The sequence below is a fragment of the Paramormyrops kingsleyae genome, chromosome 3 (assembly GCF_048594095.1).
Source record: "Paramormyrops kingsleyae isolate MSU_618 chromosome 3, PKINGS_0.4, whole genome shotgun sequence".
NCBI classification, from domain to species: domain Eukaryota; kingdom Metazoa; phylum Chordata; class Actinopteri; order Osteoglossiformes; family Mormyridae; genus Paramormyrops; species Paramormyrops kingsleyae.
The window spans coordinates 3,598,745-3,619,986 of record NC_132799.1 but is presented as its reverse complement, the minus strand read 5'-3'; the positions used below and the strand labels follow the sequence as shown (position 1 = coordinate 3,619,986).

The window sequence follows — 21,242 nt, the reverse complement described above, 5'->3', positions numbered from 1 at the left end:
CAGGCAGACAGCAACCCTGGTTATTACCGCAGACTGCACCATCGGGATGTTACATATACATATGACGAACCAGAACATTAATTGCTAAACACTGCAATATATTTGGAAATCTGGTATGTACAATAGATGTGTTTGTAGATTTCATATTTATAACTGAAAAACACATTTATATGTATTACAGATATAATTTATGCTTCATTTAATGCCATAAACACGGTGCCATAACATGCATGTAATAAACAGTGTTGCACTGAGATGGACGTTGTCCTGCTTCTACTGTCGACACTCTGGTCATTGTTCTTCATTTCTGTACTTAGGGTTCTGATTTCGTCAAAACACGAGACATTCGGTACTTTCTATGAGTAGATGCTGGGACCTAGGGGGCTTACACTCTGACATCAGTCCCGTAATTAGATATCAGGTCAAGATCCTTTTTGTCAGCCAGGGCAGGTCCCTTCAGTGTTAACAGCCAATGGGCAAAACCGATTGGCAGTTTGTATCAGCTGGAAAGAGGTCTGTCCATCAGCACTTTGATATGTATGTTTCCAAAGCATCCCACAGGAATATAAGCGGCAAAGAGGTGGTGCCTGAGTTGGAGGTTCTCAAAAACTGTGGTGACATATGTCTCATTCTGACAAACTGCATCAAGACAGTGGTCACGACTCATCGACAGAGATAGATGATAGCAGACATTTAACAGGATAGCTTCTAAACACTGTAAAAATACTGTTTTGAAGATTACCGCATAACTGACTCATATGGAATCACATTTGTGCCAATATTATCAAGCAAAACTTCTCACCGAAGCAAAAGAAATGCCATCTCAAAAGTAAAATTTATAACTTGCAAACAAATTATTGGTCTTTTGATAATGTGCTCCTTTGTTTACGCTGCCAGCTTCCTCGCTTGCGCTGTCTGACTTTTTGTTTACAGTTCTAACACAAACTTCTTGCGTGGGCGGGTTTTTTTTCAGGGGCGCATCCCCATTGGCTAATAAATTTTTGACTGACAGGTCAGTGCCACAGACATTTTTAATTAACAGCAGGACTGGACATAATTTTTACTGGATCCGACAACAAGATTAACAAAGTGTAAATATTGATGTTGTTTGTGCTACACTATACATTTTATTGTGCTAGATTAGAAGTAAAGTTAAGCTTTGCTATGTAATTTAGCTTTTACCTAATTAACGTTAGCTAACTTACCGCGTAAACAAAGGAGCGCAGTATCAAAAGACCAATAATTTGTTTGCAAGTTATAAATTTTACTTTTGAGATGACATTTCTTTTGCTTCAGTGAGAAGTTTTGCTTTATAATATTGGCACAAATCTGATTCCATAGACTGAGGTACGGAGCCCTGTACCCCTGAGCATTGGAGAAGATAATATGGTTTGATGAGCCAGCTTTCACCTTTTTCCTACTGGGTATAGCTTTGGAGACAGTCAAAGGATGCCTCTAACCTACAATGTCTGTTGGTTTGGGTAGCCATCTTGAGGGAGTCATTAGATTTAATGATTACTTTGCCTGGTTATATAAAGGTCAAGTAGTTTGCGGACATTTTGCAGGAGCAGGTACTAGGGCTGCTCGATTATGGTCAATACTGAGATCACGATTATTTAGCACGATTACTCATTGACTTTGGAAATATCATGCATTTATTAAACTTTTTTAAAATCGGTCTTTTTAACAGTGGATTTCCTTGAACTCCTTGAGATTAAAGTTAGATTAATTGCCCAGCCCTAGCAGGTATACTCCATGGCGCAAATGGTGATCTCTCATGACAATTGTTCCAAGATAATTTCCCCCTTCAAAATCCTAAACAAATTCAGGTGTGGTTTCATTTAAATACCTATGGCAAGTTTTACAGCTTCTTCATGGACAGGAATGAGGTTCGAATGAATGGCCCAGTATCCCGGTACATGCAGTTCATGACTTGTATGACAGCTTTACAAGTTTGAAGCTGTTCTATAGGCAAAAGGTGGTTTCACTGCTTTTATGGCCCTTAATAAATTGTTAGATGTTTCTGTTATTTTGTCCACTGTTAGTAAATGAATCATAACGAAGGATATTGAAATTGCTGAAAATAATTACCTAATGTTAAGCTTTGCTAAATAATCAATCATCACACAAGAAAAGTCTTTAATGTTCTAAAAAATAAAAGCTCAATGCTGCGATGTTATGCAACATAAGTATATTAATTGAAAATGCTGCAGATAACCTACCCCCGGGTTTTCAAGAAAGTTTAGTACTGGTTCTTCATGCCTGACTGCGGACAAGCCAAAATATCACTATATAATAACCCAACAGTCAATTCAAGTTTAAGTAGAAAACAAAAAGCAGAATGATATGAACTTTCAAAGTCTAAGTGCATTAGTTCACTTTGTGAATTATCTGAATTATCTAAATATGCGTAGATGTGCTTTGTGAACTCTGCTCCCTTCTCAGTGTCCATTGCTCCCTGGCCAGGTGCGGATGTGCGCTATCTGAACATGAGCGCTCTGACGAGGGGCCGCCTCCACTCTGCTTTCTGGGTCGTGGACCGGCAGCACATTTACATCGGCAGTGCCAACATGGACTGGCGCTCACTCTCCAAGGTACTTGAGGACCACGATCACACTTGCAGCCTGGATACTGCCTCGCTGCACCCGGGTGACATAAATAAGTCCTGTCCGACGGCCCGCTTGGGTGACATATGGACCCCGAATATCTCACCTGCCGGGGTGAAGTGTGGCTCCCGTCTTGCCTCGCGCCATCCGTCTCCGTGTTCTGTGGCGCTAGGCAACCGGTCGCCTGTCACGGTTGGCCTGAAAGCAGTGCTTCTGTCAGAGAGCACTCCTTCGCGGTGCCTGGGTGACCTTGCCTTCTTCGCGCTTTGATCTGTTTACATCACTTCAGAGCGGCTCTGTTTGAGCTGTCATGGGCTACTTGGGCCGTGACCAGGTGGGAGTCACGTGAGCAGGGGCGCTGCTAGAGATTTTGGGCCCCATGAAAGCATATCATATTAGGCCCCCCAGTCTAAACCAATCCAGTTATTTTCCTAATTTTTTAGGGCCCCTGTCGCTCAGGGGCCCTTGGAATCGTCCTAGCTTTCCTCCCCCTTACGGCGCCCCTGCACGTGAGTGTCCAGGAAGCAGCATGTGTGGCGTCAAGCAGAACCTCCTTTGGGTCAACAGGGACAAGGGGATCACAGGATACAGTTTCCATTTCTAACCCAACGAGTTTTTTATGAGTATCACTCATTACGCTTTTATGTTATCCATTTCCTAATTAACGGTTTTATCCACAGTAGACTGCAGTTTTAGAGTACATAAGCTGGCTGGCTGGCATTTTCACTTTGGCACTTCAAGGATAGTGCAGTGGCATGAGTTTTTGGGGGAAGTTTGTAGGGGTTACAGCAGACTTCTGGCTAAAACCAGCCAAGCCCAAATCTGTATGCCACCAGGGGACAAGATGCAAGCTGTCCAACTGCTGGAGGTCTTATGCAGGAGCACTGACGGACTCATAAGGTTATAGGGGTCGGTGTCTTGCCAGAGGTACCGAGAGGCGTGGGAGGAATGTGCATGTGGTGATGTGTGTTTGAAGATGTGCAGCGGTCTGCGCAAATTGCATTTCTGTGTACTCGCCTTAAGCCGGCTCTTGCCAGAGCTCTCTGGGATGTTTTGACAACTGTTTCACGCTCGGCAGATGAGAGACGACGACTGTCAGCATGGGCCGGGGCAGCCAAACAAGCCAACGTGGCCGTCTCCATGCCATGACGTACAGAGATGGTTTGACACCGCAGCCAGAGAAATTTATTTGCTCCACGGCCTCCAAATTGAAATGCCGCCTGGGCACGCTCTGATTTAAGTGTGCTGGATCTTCACCAGAGCCATAGAGACAGATGAGGGGGGGGGGCAAGCAGCAATGGGAAGTGCGGCTGAAAACTGAGGGGAGTGATAGAGAGAGAGAATCGTGAAAGTGGCTGCCATTGTTCCATCACTCTCTCACCATGCAATTTAATCAGCTTGCAAGCGGAGATCTTTCTCTCTTTATCTCCCTGTCACTCTCCCCCTTTCCCTGAAATGTCTGCATCAAGAATCTGAGAGATACCTTTTTGGAAGAGAAATTAAAACTGAAAAGAGGAAAAACTGGCCTCTACTTTTTAAGGCAGTGGGAGCGTCTGGAGCTCAGCTGACCCAAGGTCTCACAAGAGTGGCTGACGATGAGAGGAGGGCAACTCCAAGTGTTTTTATAAGGATGCTGCACATCCTGCCTGATGAGTCCCTGGGTCTCTCCAGCCTCTTTCTGGCTGGCAGCATAATATCCCCGGGGTCACCCTGTGCTTCTGACATCACAGTGTGAACTACACGCTGTCCATCTTGGACTTCAGCTTTATTTGAGGATGCAGGCCTTTGATTGGATGCTGCATGATCCATATCATTGTAGTCATGCATCACTGGCCAGTAATTTCTGGTAGACATGAGAAATGTGAAATCAAATCCAATTCCAGCTGACTAATTTTGCCATCATGTGGACGGTGAACTGTGGAATTTTGTACCGGAAATGTAGGAATTGTTTTCTCTGAGGCAAAACACGAGGAACATTTAAGGTCATATGATTTATTGGAACTGGTCTCATGTCCAATATATACATATCCACTAATGAGAGACTATGTTGTGATTTGGTGTATCTGCAGCTCCAGCTGTTCCTGATGTCCTGCCGATGAACTGTCAGCTTATTTAAATTCACAGCTTGCTATAGGTCAAGCACATTAATCACCATGGCCTGTCTGGGGTCTGGAACACATGCCTTTGATACATAGACATAGATCGAGTTTTGACGTCAGTGGCTGAAGTGCTCTGTTTTGGCCCCACAGATGAAGGAGCTTGGAGTCGTCTTGTACAACTGCAGTTGCCTGGCGCTGGACCTGCACAGAGTGTTCAGCTTGTATTCTCAGCTGCAGTATAAGGACTATCTGCCATCCATCTGGTCCAAGAGGCTGACTGGCCTGTACAACAAGGACGATGTCCTCAAACTGCAGCTCAATAGCACCAAGGCTGAGGTCTATGTGTCTGTAAGTGTTTCTCACCTTTTGATCTCAAGGTGTGGGCCAGCAAACTGGATTTTGTCTCCTTTATTTCTGGAGGGTTACAGGAAGCACTGTGACCACGGTAACTTCAGAGAGTGGCTGAGCAGGCGGAGGTCAGACACTGGGGCTTTTTGCCAGTGTAGTGACTCTGATGAGGTGCTCTGTCTTCCAGGTGCCGCTATCGCCGCACATAACTGTCATTGAGAATGTTATCTCTCTTTAATTCTTTAGTTCAGTTCTTCACTTCACAGATGTCTTCTTGGGATGATAATTCCACTCGCATTTTTTCATCCCCACTAAAATTTAAATTTGGAATGATCCTTTTACACGAGACAGTACATTGGCTGTCACACCCTTGGTTGCAGAGTGGATCCCTGCCCTGGTCCCATGCAGAGGGCTTGCATGTGTTCTCTGTGTTTGTGGATCTAATGAGCACGTGAAGCCCTGGTCACCTGACCCTCAGAGAGTATAGATATTTTTTTGCGTTCTCAGTTCAGTGAAAGACATTTTTTCCATACATAGATCATGATGAAGGACTCTTGTTTATGGATTGACAGTCGAGTCTGTCTCAGTTCATCCAGGAACCAGAAACCAAGTAGTTAATCTCCCTGTTAGCCATTTCATATTTAACATTTTTTTTCTTGGCCTTTTTTCCTCTGAAAATGTTTATTCACGGAGACTTTGGCATACAATGACATCAAAGTTGTTTTTCTATCACTATATTGTATATCTATGCCAATTTCATTGCCAGTACAATAGTAGATGAATGCATGTTAGACTCATTCAAGGACAGTATATTGTTGATCTTACAGTATGTAGAGGAGAAAGTGTGTTTTTCTAAACTTGCTAAATTTCATATTTTTATAGATTCTGTGAAGTATCAGACTTTGCCTCATAAATATTCATTCTTAACTGATGAGGTAGCTGGAGGATGCCATCAAGTATATCGTCACTTTCAGAAGGGAACTCAACTAAAAACGTGCTACTGTGGTAATGTCTTAAATGCAAAAAGATGCAGCGTCATTTGGAAAGATGTGTCGAGGTCTGATTCAGCTTAATTCGCTTTTAAAATGTATGTTTTTTACCTCTTTCATCCTATTGGAGGTGCATAAACATGTGACACACTCATCAGCACTGCGGCTCAGCGGAATCAAGGCAGCGTTTACTCAACCAGCACAATCCCCATCATCATAACCTGCTTATTCCAGCAAAGCCATGGGCAGAATTAGGTTCCATCCTGTGTCCCATAGAGTTGTGTTCTCTACGCTGGGCAGATGTTGTGGAGGGAGCATGTGTTCCACAGGACTGAAGAAAGGCTCCACAGACTTGAATTGATCCAGGACTAGAAGTGATGCAAGCTGTGTCACCACTGTCCTTCTGCTGGGTCGTTCTACCACAGAGCTCCCCGGATGCTTTCTGCCCCAAAGACCGGACCAGAGACATTGACGCCATATCCCATGTAATCCAGGAGGCCAAGCGGTTCATCTACATATCCATCACCGATTACCTGCCACTCATCAACAGGAGCCTGTACAGGTGGGCAGGGAATCTACTTCCGAGGCCATAATTCATCGCCTGCCTGTGTGCATATTTTGTGTCATAGTACAACATCTACAGGGTTTTGGGTTCAGTTTCTTAGCGTGCTTGAATTTTGCATGTTCTCCCCTGTGCTGGATAAACCATATGGGCATTTGGCCACAATCCCATGGGCACCACATCAAGCAGAGCGATACCCCATTACCCCCCCCCCCCCCCATCACCCTCCACCCCCTGGTCCCACTCACAAATGTCTTTCCCTATCTTGGATGTATTTCTGAATTTCATGAGCCACCAATCAGCTCTGTTTCTTTCTGACGTGATATCATATGTGTTGTTGCCCTGGGGCACTGAGTACTGCGTACCCATAGTCCGGCCCTTGTGGGGCTTTTCTCTCATTTCTTGCCACTGTGGCGTGTGTCTGTGCATCCTGTAATGGCCTGGGGTCCATGGTCTCTTCCGTCTTGCGCACTGTGCTTCCGGGAACCTGCAATAGTTTCCTGGAGTCCTGCATTGATACAGTGGTTATGGGATGATGAATATATTTTTGTGTCCATATCTGCTTAATTACAACAAGCACTTCTATAGTAACCTTTACAGCCCAAGTAAAAGGTCATCTTCATCCTGACATTTTTGTCTTATGTTCATATCCCCATCCTTCTTGCTTTGCTCTCGTCTCACGTGACAGATACTGGTCGCGTATCGACGAGATGCTCCGGGAAGCTTTGATCCTGAGAGCCATCAAGGTGCGCCTCCTGATCAGCTGCTCGAAGCAGACACACCCCCTGACCTTTAACTTTGTGTGGTCCCTGAAGACACTGTGCATGGAGATGGCCAATTGCACACTGCAGGTGGTGAGTGGGCCCGAAAGCTACTGGAGCCTTTGTATGCTTGTAGTAACTCCTCTGCCGATGCGAGAGACACTCAGGCAGAGCGGTCAGAGTGTGTAGCGTGTCCTTGCCCGTTCTAGACCTTGACTAATCTCAGCTTCATGCCATTATGTAGCGTCTAGTGGGTTTCAGTGCTATCAAAAATCAGCTTGCTGCCTAGAATATGTCTTGGTGATTCCTGGTTTTTAGCAGATCTCACAGAGCACCCATATAATTTAAACCCCTTGTATTTCTGCTTTTGTGCAGAAATTCTTTAATCCCAGGGAACAGAAGGATGGTACCCAAATTGGAATTAATCACAACAAGTTCATGGTGACTGATAGCTCAGTGTATATAGGTAAGTACTTAGTGTGTTTATTTGCATATTGATTAAAAACTCCTGAAGGTTTTACTGGTTTATAAATATTTGAATAAAAACATAATTAAGGTGGAAGCTGCTTGTCTATATGTGCCTAAATAAAAGTGAATTAATGTCTTGATGGACTGAGTGCAGAGATATACGGTTTTGTCCTTCAGGCAACTTTGACTGGGTGGGGAATGAGTTTCTGTACAACGCGGGTGTAGGACTAGTGATCAGCCAGCCAGAGGGAGTGGAGGAGAGGAACACCACCATCGTGGAGCAGGTGAAAGCGGCCTTTGAGAGGGACTGGTACTCCCGCCACACCAAGAGCCTGCAGGCCAACAAGATCCCCGAGTGTGGCAAACCCAGAGCTGGCCAGCCAGTCGCTCTCAAGGCCCAGATGGACGTCGTGGAGGGCAGAGACACCAGCAACGCTTCTCTCTGATCCCTGGCTTTTAATCACACGCCAGTGGCCAGTGTCTACAGGCCATGGAGAGCAAAAACCATCCTGAAAGTTCATACATAAGACCACTCTGTAAAACCCACTTCCACACAAGATTAATTTATTTTAATAGCTCAGTGACGTGCTTAATTTAGGAGGATTTGTGATGTTTTCCTTGCCCTTAATGAAGCATTTCAAAATTAAATAATAAAACCAGAGTTCTCTTTGACAAACCAAAGAAGGGCATTTAAGATGGTTTATTTGTTTCCTAAGTTTAAAATTCACTTAGGAATCAAACTTTTTTTGACATGTAACACAGATTCAGTAATAAGTTGTTCATTAAACAGCTATAATTCAATATAAAGAACCATTTCAAATAACGGAACAGGTCTGCCATTATTGCATAAAATACAATTTTAGTTTGAGATTCATCAACGGTGCTCTAAGCAGATCCAATTTTTGAAGTGTTAATATTTCCAGGCAGAAAGCATTGGGTAATAAACAAAGTAAAGTGCTTTTCCATCCCCAAGACCCCTTTGTTGTCAAGATTAAATTAGTGAAAGGGGAGGTTTGGTCTGACAGTGGATTTTTCACTAAAAAACACCTGATCAAATAAAAGTGGTTGTAAAGGCAATCGATTCCTGACTAATTAGCCCTTTGTACGCTTATGACATTTATCCTGAATAGTTTATGTTAGGATCCACCCTTCTTTGTACGAATGTTTATTCACTGCCTACCATTTGCCTTACTACTCGTTTCAATATTGATTGCTACAGGTGTGTTGTAGGGATGTTTGCCAGACATTTTTAATGTTAAGCAGATAACAAAAGCAGGCCTTCTTCAGTAACATGGCCTGAATTTATCCTAACCTTACTTTGCTTTAACCTGACATTAAACAGTAATACACACCCCACAATGTCTAATTTCCCCAGCAGTAGTGTATGAATTAAACCAACGTGGTCCTGTGATATTATGAACGTACCAGACCAATTGGCTATGAAGAGCTGTTTAATTCCTCATGTCTATTTCCTTAAAAAAAACAACCGCTTAAAAAAACAGATGGCACAAGTCAAGTCAAAACATTTTAAAACTTAATCTTGATAATTATAAGGCATTTATGTTACTTAATTTTTCATTAGGTATTGAGTGTTATTAAAGGTAAATCAGTTTCTATCTTTCCGAAGACACATTTTCATTCATTTCCATATGTGGCTTCTGCACTAATATTACAATGGCATTTGTCATAGTACTGAATCCAGTTTACAACTTGATTTCTTGTTTCGGAATTTGGTTAAAGACAAACATGAAGGTGCATTTTTTTCTTAACTTATCTTCAAGGAAAACAATCGTGATCCATTCGGACCTGCATGTTTGCATATTGATATTTATTATATATCGTAATAAAAGCATTTTTTTGTATGCAAGAAGTACGGCAAGAACAATGATTTTCTACTGAGCATTATTGGTATTTGTGCAGTAATTTTGAGCCTCATGTTTTATATTTTTTGTACGAATCTGAAGATACTTTTCCATCACTTTTCAAGAGCCACATTCATCAGATGGATCAACCACAGTTTTTCATGGTGAAAAGTATGGAGGGCGTCATGTTTTCATGGTCATGTAGCCAGAGACAAGGACCAATATCAGATGTGTGCCTGAATGCATGAATCGCTGCTATATGACCCTTTACTCGTTTAGTTAAATTAGATGTCACCCTACTGCTTGCTCCTGCCAGTTCATTGATTGTTTTTGTAATCTGACTAGCTTGCCCTTTTCAATACTTTTGAGGCTGCTATGTTATGGAACTATTATGGCAATATATGATGTTACTTTAAAATTTATTTTTGATGCATGTGTGTTTATATCAAATAATACATGTATTATCTGTAATCAGGAGGGCCAGACGGACTGGTTCTAATGGTGAGGGTGACATGGATGTAATTGTAGATGTGCATAGATATGTTTTAAAGGAGCTCACTCCTTTTCTGTTTAAAATGCTTTTTTAAACCAAAGTTCAGGCGGACAGAAAATAGCATTCGCAGCTGTCACTCGCAAAGGCAGCTTAGCCAGCACTCTGCGGTTCTTTGTGGGCTAACAGCCATCCAGTCACTGACAGGTGTGTGAAACTACATTCCCATTTACCCAAGTCAGTGTCGTCCAGCTACACGTTGGGATCCTCAATGTATTTTTTTTAAAAAAGAAAGAAAAAAAGGCTGCCAGCTAGGTAGAACTTTTGTGCCTGCGTGAAAAATAAGCGATTTAGAGTGCATTCTAACACATTCCAGCTAACTGAATGTTATCTACAGCTACTCGGCCATTTTATTTTCTATTGGATGCCACTGAACGAGCATCTACGTTTACCTGATGTACAGAACCAAGCTGCAGTTCTTTCAAATCGGCTGTTGTCCAGTATGGCGTATTCAAATATGATTTGTTACTGCCACCTAGAGGCAAAAATATGATCTTATGTACTAATAGCATGCCAAGAAATTCAAGAGTTTTGCAATTGAGATTCTGTATCTTAATATCCGTACTACCTACACGGAGATGTATGAAAATTGAACTAAGTCAAGTGAATATCAGCAAATTATACTTTGTCCAAAAAAAATGAAAATTACACAGAATGCGCTGTACAATTGTCTAATTCTGTGACTATCTGCCAGGTCTTTTTAAACATAATCATACGCCGAATGATCTTATACAAATGAGTGGCATTCAATTGTCTTTTGGTCAGCAGCTGCTGGTCTGCTTTACACTGATTTATATATGTAATCTAACTGATGAATGCTGGCATTGTGTGTATGAAATATTTAGGGAAACATGTTTGCTTAATGAAAACAACTTTTCTGCAGAATTACAGTTCGAGCAGTGAAAGTTGAAGACAACCACTCCATTATTTTACTGTAGTGCCACCAAGTGGAGTATGAGGGCGTTACAATGAAAGACTTGCTATTGTATGTATAAAATATTAGTTTGCGAAACAGATTACTAAAATCTAGATTAATTTATTACTATGCATTGTATCGGCTTTATAATAGATGAATTACTATTTTTAAAATCACATTTTCTCTACCTTGGCATGCTCCCCTTTGCATGGCTTGCCTTTGACTTTTTTGTTTGGCTTTGTTTTTATTTAAGAATGCAAAGGAATGTTTATTTATTGAATAAAAGTGTGTAGGAAAAAAACCTGACAAATTTCATTTCTATTGTTAATTAAAAAAGATATATATGAAGATACATATTCGGTGTTTGTGGTTTTATTGTGAATTTTTTATATACAGATTTACAGATTTGTGTCCATTCAATTTAGAACAAACTCTATTCCTTTTGCTGACATTGAAATCAGTGATGTCAGGAACATTGAGCTTGTCCTGTGAAAGTTCTAGAGAAGGTGCATCATGCCAGATTAGTCATGCTGAGTGACCTGTTAGCTTAACCTGACCACTAAATCCGTGCATTACCCTGACCAACTAGGCCTACTGAATTAATTGCCTGTCCTCACTTACCATATGCATGGAATAGGCTCACATGTGTACTGCTATTAACAAAATGCTCTGTATATCTAGGACTGTACAGTAGGTGCATCCATTGTTCCGTCTTCCAACTGCCTATCCAGTACATGGTCACGAGGGAGACCTGGATCCCATCCCGGGCTGCACACTGGACAGCATGTTACACCCGTGTTGTTAATGGTTTTCAATATAAAAGATGCACTTTGTTCCAACACCCTTTGAACGAAACGTTATATCAATCATATTCGTTATTTCCGTATTTCACCTATGAAGTTTTTCGCCTCTAATTATCAGTAACAATATGCAACTGTGGGGTATAACATTGTTCATTTGCATCTCGCTAATCAAACCAACTGATACTCTTTTAAATGTACTTTTCTGAAGAAAAAAAAGCAATGCTCATTTTATTTTAATTGAAAAGTAACAAAGCCTCCTTTGACCAATTGGATTATCTTCGATGCACTCGCAGGTTAAGGTGCCTGCCTGTCTATCCTCGGACACCGCACGCCCCTCTGACGTAAAGTGTTGCCATAGCAGCCGATTAGGAGTCGATCCATCGGGGCGGTCCGTCATACATGTTTGCATATTTTCCCAATCTCAGTCCTTCCGCAGCACGGAGGAGCGCGGTTAGCGGCCAACCTGACGACAAATGCCTGATTTCGTTCAATTATCTTTTCTTTTCTTTACGGGACATCAAAAGGAAAGACAACCGGGTGTGCAGAAATTTTCCTGACTGTAAGAAAGTGCGACATAGGTGTGTTTTTTGAGGGGGAGACATGGCCGATGATAGCGAGTGGGTTTTGGAGAGCATCGCCGGGTATCTGGGGAGTCCTGAGTGGGTTATTCCGGTCACTGACTTCATGGAGAACAAATGCACAGGTGAGACGAGGGTCCGGTGAGCCTGCTCGGTGTGTCTGGAGGGTCAAACCCAAAATGCATTGTCGTTACATATGGTGGACGCCGTATGCAACCCGCTGGTGATTGAATGTACCGCGATTTCCACATTTGTCTATATTGCTTGATTAAATTTAATTTCCCAGTAACGTTAGCTAGCCAGATTGCTTGCCCTTGGCTAAGTCGCTGAATTGGTGGGTAATTAGCTATAGTAATTACAAGCGGAATAGGTCTCTTTCGATGCCCGTTCGATGCTCAAATTTTAACGAGGTAAATCAGCGACTCTGATCCTTTTTTAATGCACAGCGGTACAGCACTAGACTGCTCTACTGACAAACAATCCAACATTATTTTTGTTAGCCCTATGTTTTTGAATTTTTTTAATGGTGGAATGATATTTATAATCGAGCAGCTCTTGGCCCAACACGCCTCGTTTGGTAAAAGCTGTTAGTATATGGGATTACAAGGCCGTGTGATTCTGCACTGTTTGTTTTTATGCATTTATGTTTTTGGCTAATCTTATGACGGGAGTACCGCTTCATCGGCATGTTTTAACAGTTGTTTTTTTTCTGCCAGTTTTCGATGACGAAGATGAAAATAAACTGACCTACACAGAAATCCACCAGCAGTATAAGCAACTGGTGAGTAAACGTCTGTAGTTTTTGTCAGATGGCAGTATGGTGAGCGGACGCTCCCCTCTTTACTGGGGAAAGGCATGGACAGTCATGCAGCACAGAACAAAGAGACAGCTGGGAATATGTGCTTACTGGTCATCTCAAGAGCAAAGTGACAGCAATCTGTGACGGATGACAATGGTGTCACTCAGCTGTCCGTGTTTACATGCTTGGTTACATTGCAGCTGCCTGGGAAACGAAATTGCCCTCACAACATGTCAGTATCTCAAACAGTTCCTCACTTATTAAATGAGTGCATTTGATAAGATTCGAGTGTTCGATATCAGCAGTCGGAGTTAGGGCTGCTCAGCAGCATTGTAGTGAAGACTTGTAAACGCTTTTAATTGAAAATGTTCAGCTGGTGCGAAAAAACTTAAGCAGCATCTTTAAACATAGAGTGGAGTAGAAGTGAGAGCAAAGCATTGTGGGTATCCGACTTGACTGGTGCAGTATTATGTTTTGTAGAAACTCTTGTTCGTTGTTCTTTGTGGCGCTTTGTAACATTGAAATAAAGCCTCTTAAACTATCACTTCCTTGTTGAAATTGGACCACTAGACACAGGAATATACTGCAGGCGTCCAGAGTGAATCTTCTGCGATTTGGCTAAGCGTTAATTAAGCTTTCTGCGTGTATAACATTGCAGAATGACCAAACCCTCTAGTGTCCGCTAAATTTCTTGACACTTTCTGTTCATTTTGAGTTTGTAATGTTCAGGAATCTCGAATTTAGGATTTGTATGTAACATGTAATTTGTCCATAAATTTCACCAGTAATTCTGTGCCAAAAGATTCTTTTGTTTTTGCTTGTGTATGTATGTGTGTGTGTGTGTGTGTGTGTGTGTGTGTGTGTGTGTGTATAAAATATTTTTTTTCCTTCAGGTTGAGAATCTTCTGGAAAATTACATGCAGGAGGTCGGGATCAACGAGCAGCAGTTCTTCGAAGCATGCTCCTCTCCCTATGCCAAATCCAAAGCACTTCAGGTGAGCTTACATCTTTGCTGCTATGATGGTAAATGGACTGCATTTTATATAGCGCTTTTCTACTCCTTCGAGTACTCAAAGCGCTTTACAATTCATGCCTCACATTCACCATCCACACTCACATTCATACACCGGTGGTGGAGGCTGCCATCCAAGGCGCCAACCTGCACACCGGGAGCAATTTGGGGTTCAGCGTCTTGCTCAAGGACACTTTGATGGGGTCAGGAAGACCCGGGGCTCGAACCTGCAACCTTCCAGTTGCCGAACGATAGGACTACCTCCTGCGCCACCATCTTCCCCAGCATTTTATGATGCATTTTTGTGCTGCGGTGAGGGGAAATGAGTCATTGATACCTGGAAATTTTAATTAGGGCTGTGAGGAACGACTATTTTGACAGCAAAGCGTCCGTCATAGCAGCACCTCAGATGACGGACGCCAGCTTTCGGCACCATACGGACATTTCCGCCCACAGTACGATACGCAGATTAACAGTTTGCCTGAATTATTAATGAGATGCGTATTGTGATGCCCAAAAGTTAGTAATCTGTGTAAATTCAGCAAATCCTTATGCTTATTAAATTCAGTTAGTGGAGCGCCACATGCTATTGTAGTAAATCATGGAAGCGATAAAATAGTAGATATTGTGGCTAAACTCGGTAGAACGACGTACGTTGGTGCTGTGGCGCTACTTTTTGGAAATTAAAGTCCGACACTTTTTTTTTTGTTGTTAAATACAAGGACGAAAGATATTAAAATGCTCTCAGTACTAAAGGAAATTGAATAAACATAAATAGACAGCGCTTCCAGTGGTTTGCCTACTCTGGCAGTCCTAATTTTAATCACTATGCCACCTGCTGGCCAATTTCCAGTGGTTACTGGCTTAAATCCCAGAACTGGCCCTGCTGCAGCAGCCTTTGGCAAGGTGCTTAACCTGCATCACCCTGCTTAAAAAAAATAAAAATCCGTTACTACATGTGGGTAAAATTGACTTGCTTTGTATTTAGCTTCGGCTAACCAGCGGCATGTAATATACCGGCCTCAGTGAAGTGTAAGGTCCCTTCGGAGGGGCTGGTCCCTGGGTGGTTATGGATGGAGGTCGGGGAGGGACACTAACACCCCTATGCTATTATCAGCTTGCTCCTTTACGGGTCTGACGCTTCAGCTGCCATTTGGATCCTCACTGCTTTCCTTCACGCTCCAGCTTAACGGGATCAGACGGGGGGCTACAGTTCGAACCTTTAGGTCTCTGCCCATGTGGCCGCCAGCCCACTGGAGTGGTCACATCATTTGTTTGCAAAGGATGATGGTAAAATTGCAGTGGAATTGTGGGGGGGGACAGTAGCTCCTGTACTGGAGGGTTCCACCTTAGGTGTGAAAATTGGTGGTGTCCATCCATTCACGTCGCTCCAGGAAGTCCTAAAAATGCTTGTGACATTGTTTTAGTACCAAAGTATCTCTAGATGTAGCGCCACTTTGTGGTTTGTATATTTGAGGATGCGGTATAACTCCTCGTCTGAGATGATGTCAGTGGGACAGTGTGGGAGACCTTGAAAACCAGTTTTAATCCACACCCTGTCTGTGCATCTTTCTTTTTTTAAGCCATAGACTGACTGCACTGGTGGATTGGAGATGGTTGTGGTTATGCAGAAGATGAAGTGCTTATTTACTAAAAATATCCTGTAAGGATACACCATTTGCATAAAGTGCCCTTTAAACAGCAAAAGAGTAAAAATGTTTGTCGTGCGTAGGCTGGTTAAGTAGGCAAGCAGTAGATTTGTTAAAATTTAAACTTTCTGTCTTGTTCCCTTTATTAACAATGTTGAGGATACATATGGTTACAAATCTATGCTGTTACCTATTAGTAATACTTTTTTTCAGTGGATTTGTTAAAATTCAAGACAATTTGTGAATGGCAGTGATGTTTCCGCAAAACACCATTTATTTCATAACTCAAGAGGAGCGAGGCAGTTAAACTTGTGGACAGGAGGGGGATCATCAGTCTGAATTGAATTGGGTTAGGCCTGTACTGCGATGGCTCCTCTGAGGTGAGCTCAGAGCCCTGTCCCAGGGACATTAATGGCCTGGGAAAAGCCTATAGAAGTGATTAAATTACTGTAAGGTGCAGGAACCAGGTCACAGGCATGGGGGGGGGGGGAGCTCAGATGGCCCAATTCGGGGCCAGTTCAGGCCATCCGCCAGCAAAGCAAATGGCATAGGGATCACTGCGACAGGTTGGGAAGTCCAGCGAGTCACCGTGACATCAGCCTGTTAAAGTCAGAGTGAATTAAAGCTGCCTGGTCTCAAGATTACTGAATTACTGAAACTGATCCTATGTGATGGCGGTGGATTTCTCCTTCATGCATACCTGGACCAGTATACAGATTCAACAACATTTACCCACCAGAGTTTTGCTGTTTGGATGTTGTGTCAACGAGAGAGAATTTTGTTGGAGGGGGAGGTGCAGGTCTGGTCGGCCCAGGTGCTGGTGGGCAGCTGGTGGGCAGCTGGTGCACACAGGAACCTTGCCTGCTGACCATTACCACCTCCCCGCAGGGGGTGTTCCAGCCTGTGCTGGCCACAGACGACTTCCAGATGTTCCGTTCCCTGATGGTGCAGAAGAACGTGGAGCTCCAGCTGCAGGCTCTGCGGGTCATTAAGGAGAGGAACGGTAACCGCAGTGTCCCCTCTCCATGTGACCTCTTAGCCTATTCAGAGATACTGTCATTTACACGCATATATTACACCTTATGGAGTTACGACTGCAACACACATGGAAGTGAAAGGGGTGTTTAGGACTTCTTGCTAAAATCAGCCTCCATTAAGTGTTGAGTTTCTTTTGCACAAGTGCCATGTGACTGCAGTATATTGCCTAAGATGTACCAACCTCCTTTCATTTACAGTGATTTTAAGTATCATTAAATTAAAATTCTGAATATAGGAGAAACTCTGGCACTTCAGTGAGGTCCTTCAGATAGCAGGGTTTTGAATAGGCCTTGGGGGGCCAGCGAGAGAGGGTTTTATGCTCTGTCTTCCTGTCCTGTCTCCCGCCCCCCCCCTGCAGGTGCCCTGCCTGAGTGTCTGACAGATGGGACAGATGTGGTGAGTGAGCTGGAGCAGCAGGAGCTGAGGATCCTCCAGGAGGTGCTGAAGTGAGTGGCTGGGCCATCATGTCAGCTACCATTTAGGTTCCAGCGTGTGCAGCCACAGCAAAGCGGCTTGTTTTTGGCTCAGACTCACTTTGATGCCATGTCTGCCTAATGGTGCAGCGTGTGAGTGACGTTGGGTTGGATGCTTTAGGGACGGTTTTGGAATGACTGCTGGCCCATAGTTTCCTTTCCTGGAAACTGCAGAGGTTCGCCTTGTAATGAGCTTGATGGGACTCCTGTGTGTGTGTACTTGTGTGTTTTAATTGGGTTTGTAACCAGCGCTTGCTCTACACGTGGAGTTTGATACTGTAGGTCTCCCCAGGTCAGGGTTCGTTTTGGTCTCCTTCGCTCACATCAGATTTCCTGTGTGAGGTCAGTGTAACGTCACACTTTAAACCCGTAAAAGAGCTCTAAGGTTCCATCTTCATCTGGGCTGTGACAAAACCATTTTCTCAATGATTGTAGATTTTTTTTTCCCCACCTCGTCTGTATATGAATGTTATATTATTGATTATTGATATTTTTTTTTTCTTCAAATCAACACTTGGTTGATGGAGAATATTCAGGTTTTAGATATTAAGTAAATTTGCTGTGCTTTTCTTGGATTTGGCTCTGATTGGGTAATATGATTTGGATCCGTTTATGTACTGAACTATACAAAGTGTTGTTACAATATTTCACAAGGCCCTGCCTCACACCAATTGCCATGTATTTATTTTATATAAATGATTACTCAATCATCAGGTTAATCTGTAGATTACTCAATTATCGGTATAATCGAGTGACAGCCCTAAAATGCTTACCACCTAAACTTTTACTGGATGATCCTAACTTCTGGCTTAAGTTAACCCAGCTAACTGAGAGATCCTGCTTGACAGAACACCCCCCTGTACTAGATTTCACACCTGCTCCATTCGAATGTCAGACCAGGAGTGTGTGGCGGCCCCCATTTTTCTCTCATACCCCCTGCAGGAGGTCGAAGGAGGAGTACGATCTGGAGCTGGCACGTAGGGTCATGCTGAAGGAGGAGCAGCAGGAGCTCGGCTCGACCTCCACGGGCAGCTCAGACGGGGGGCCAGCAGACGCGGAGCAGCAGGTCCACCAAGCAGAGCCAGTGTGTTGCCATGGTTTAAAAAATGCACAATATAACTTCAAAGTTTGATATTTGGGAATTAAACTAATCTCTGGCTAATCTTTTTTTTTAAGAAAATCAATGAGATAGGATTTGGATTTTGGATTCCCTTCCTTGCCAGATATCAGGGATTAACTTTTCTGGAGAATCTGCTATGAAGTTCCTTGACATTTTTTCCTTGGGGTACCGTTTGGGGTGCTGGCTGAGCTGCTGGTGTCCTTTAACTCCCAAAGGTGGGGGTGACGGAGGGGAACAGAGGCAGGTCCAAGGTGGTGGGTGGTGTACAGATCCAAGACACCGTTGTCACCAATGGCACCGCAGTGGTAACTTGCTAGTCTAGGATACTTGTGAAATAGACTTAGGGAGGGGGATCTATGTATTCTGTGATACAGGGTGAAAATGCTCGCTTCTGGAAAGGATATTGTGACCACCAGGACTCTGATTTCAGGTTTTGCCTGTGAAGAAGCAAGATGGCGAGGCCTGCAGAGAACATGGTGTGCAGAAGAGCCAGGCCACAGTCAGCCCTACTGCCCCAGCCAAGATGCTTCCAGGTAACCAAGGTTTCCCTCATGTGACTCTTCCATTGCATCCCCCTGTTCTTTCCCTGTAGCCCTTGTGAACATGCAGGTAACTCTCACTGTGGCTTACAGGACAGGGCGGTCCCAGCCCCAAGGTGCTGCCTGCCGTCAGGGTTCCAGTGAAGGGCGTGGAGCTTCCAACGCCGCCGCCGCAGGTGGAACTCAAGGAGAAAGTGGGCCAGCAGGCCGCCGAGGCCTGGCTGGAAGAGGCCCGCAGGGAGGCGGGCATTTCCAAGCCGTTTACGGTGAGACCTGCCCATCAGTTTAACTACTAGCCCTTCATCCTCATGGGAACGAGTTAACAACCCCTGTAAATAGACCCGGCTGACCTTCAGGGGCCGCGTCCATCTGTCTGTGTCCGTATCAAATGTAGGAGCTGACGGTGGTCCAGCAGGACCAGCTCCAGCAGAGAGCGCAATACCTGAGGCAGCAAAGGGACAAGCTCCAGGCCCTCAAGAAGGAGCAGAAGCCGAAAACAGCTGCACCGGAGGAGAACCCAACTGGCCCAAGCCCAGCGCCCAGCCCACCGGTACTGTACCCTCCAGGGCCTGACAGGCAATTCCCACGGTTTTTAGGAGCGTCAACAAGGGTAGTGACCATGAAGGTCAAAAGCAGCAGCAGACTTGGAACACTTTAAAGCCCTATGCTGTGGATATTGGACAGAGCAGTTTTTGCTTGCATTTGTGTCTTTCAGCCAATTTGAGCTACATTGCTACTCTGTTTTCAAAGCAGTAATTTTTTGTAGTGGTAGGGGTGCCTTGTACATAAAGTTAATGGGGGGGAAATGTACATTGATGTTCAGATGGAACATTAAAATGCTGTGCTTTCACTGTTCCATTACTGAGAAAACGAAACTACCTGAATTGATTAAAATGAGAAAATAGATCAGCACACAACACGCCAACCATTTCAACAGTGACCACTCAGTATTAATGCAATATTTATGGCTGTTTTTAATGTAAACACTTCCCTTGGTCATTTCATTTCACAAGCTTTTTTTTCCTATTTGCATGCGGCCAGGCCAACGTCCCCACCAAGAATGTTAGCACTAATGTTGGGCATGACGAGACAGTCTCGTGCACCATGGGGTCACCCCAGGGGGTACAGAAGAAAAAGGTGATGCAGGCTGTGTGTGAAGTGCCCCCCCCCCCCAGCTCTGCTTGTCCCCTTTTGTGAGCACAGAGTTAGGAGACAAAGTGGTTATTTAACGTGTGCATGTTTGTGGTGAATTGGCCAAATTGCTCATGTCGTGACCTTGACCTTGGTTTCCCTTCTCGAAAGGAGGTCTCGGTAGAAGAGAGGAAGAGGCTCCAAAAAAGGAAACACTTGGCAGAGAAACTCAAGGAGGAGGTTATCAAGAAGTGAGCTGTATGTATTTTTTCCCCGGAAGGACAATCTTTTTTTTGTTCCAAAGGAACCTTGGAAATCCACCTCAGGCAGTGTGTGTTCCTGGATGCGGTGCTCAAGTCCAGAGGAACAGTGTGCTTCTCAAATGTACAAATGCAGTATTCAATAGCTAGTCAACTAACTTACTGGTTCTGTACAAACGACCTGTATGCTGTTAATTTTATATTCTAGCTGCAATAGAGATCTGTTTAAACCACAGATGCCTGATGGATTACAGTACAAGAAGTACAGACTGTAAAGCGAATCACTCCCTTTAATTCTCAAATGACTGTGAGTGTATGGATAAAACCACCAAGCCATGGTACTTCATCTTCTCAGCATGGTTTCCTTCCTAGTCACCAGACCATTACGTCGTGAGATTGCTGGAACTTTTACACCTGGAATTGCATGTTAAACATTCCACAGTTAAGATACACCTGTAAAAAGCTGCCAGTTACGTATCATCGTAGCCGTTTCCGTAGTGATTTGACTGGCCCCCGATCAATTTCAAGGACGACGTGTACATGCATGTGCCCCAGACAGCTGGGCCTGCATTTAAACCTCAAGCCCACGGTGCCTCTCTCCACTCAGTACTAACCCAAGTAGGCAATTGCACTGAAGAGTTATGAAAACTGGGCCGTCTGAGTGACACGTCACCTCGCT

General features: G+C 43.8%; 2 protein-coding genes across 7 annotated transcripts in view; both read left to right on the top strand.

Moving 5' to 3' along the window:
* Nucleotides 1–11,513, top strand: part of pld5 (phospholipase D family member 5) — a 46,753-nt gene extending 35,240 nt beyond the window's left edge. For both annotated transcript variants that reach the window (XM_023828151.2, XM_023828152.2), the window contains exons 5-10: nucleotides 2,467–2,594; nucleotides 4,856–5,053; nucleotides 6,468–6,604; nucleotides 7,293–7,458; nucleotides 7,741–7,831; nucleotides 8,011–11,513. In XM_023828151.2, coding sequence (XP_023683919.1) covers nucleotides 2,467–2,594; nucleotides 4,856–5,053; nucleotides 6,468–6,604; nucleotides 7,293–7,458; nucleotides 7,741–7,831; nucleotides 8,011–8,279 — 989 coding nt within the window. In that variant the 3' untranslated portion in view covers nucleotides 8,280–11,513. The remainder of the gene's footprint in view (nucleotides 1–2,466; nucleotides 2,595–4,855; nucleotides 5,054–6,467; nucleotides 6,605–7,292; nucleotides 7,459–7,740; nucleotides 7,832–8,010) is intronic.
* An 812-nt stretch (nucleotides 11,514–12,325) lies between these two features.
* On the top strand, nucleotides 12,326–20,904 carry cfap36 (cilia and flagella associated protein 36). Of its 5 annotated transcripts, none has more exons than XM_023828155.2 (12): nucleotides 12,326–12,667; nucleotides 13,259–13,323; nucleotides 14,235–14,336; nucleotides 16,891–17,005; nucleotides 17,399–17,486; nucleotides 18,456–18,579; nucleotides 18,849–18,938; nucleotides 19,064–19,166; nucleotides 19,266–19,438; nucleotides 19,567–19,722; nucleotides 20,214–20,309; nucleotides 20,475–20,904. In XM_023828155.2, exons 1-12 carry the CDS (start codon nucleotides 12,565–12,567, stop codon nucleotides 20,556–20,558), a joined length of 1,299 nt encoding a protein of 432 aa, XP_023683923.1. In that variant the 5' UTR covers nucleotides 12,326–12,564; the 3' UTR covers nucleotides 20,559–20,904. The 5 variants fall into 5 exon arrangements, with proteins under 5 accessions (XP_023683923.1, XP_023683922.1, XP_023683926.1 ...); XM_023828154.2 differs by having other exon boundaries at nucleotides 18,456–18,597; XM_023828158.2 differs by lacking the exon at nucleotides 18,849–18,938.
* The last annotated feature ends 338 nt before the right edge of the window (nucleotides 20,905–21,242 follow it).

What these genes read in the sequence shown, in the direction of transcription:
- cfap36 (XM_023828154.2), top strand. Translation starts at nt 12,565, where the DNA reads ATGGCCGATGATAGCGAGTGGGTTTTGGAGAGCATCGCCGGGTATCTG. An exon ending in ACCAGCAGTATAAGCAACTG is followed by an intron (nt 13,324 to 14,234) that starts GTGAGTAAACGT and finishes TTTTTCCTTCAG; the next exon opens with GTTGAGAATCTTCTGGAAAA. An exon ending in GGTCATTAAGGAGAGGAACG is followed by an intron (nt 17,006 to 17,398) that starts GTAACCGCAGTG and finishes CCCCCCCTGCAG; the next exon opens with GTGCCCTGCCTGAGTGTCTG.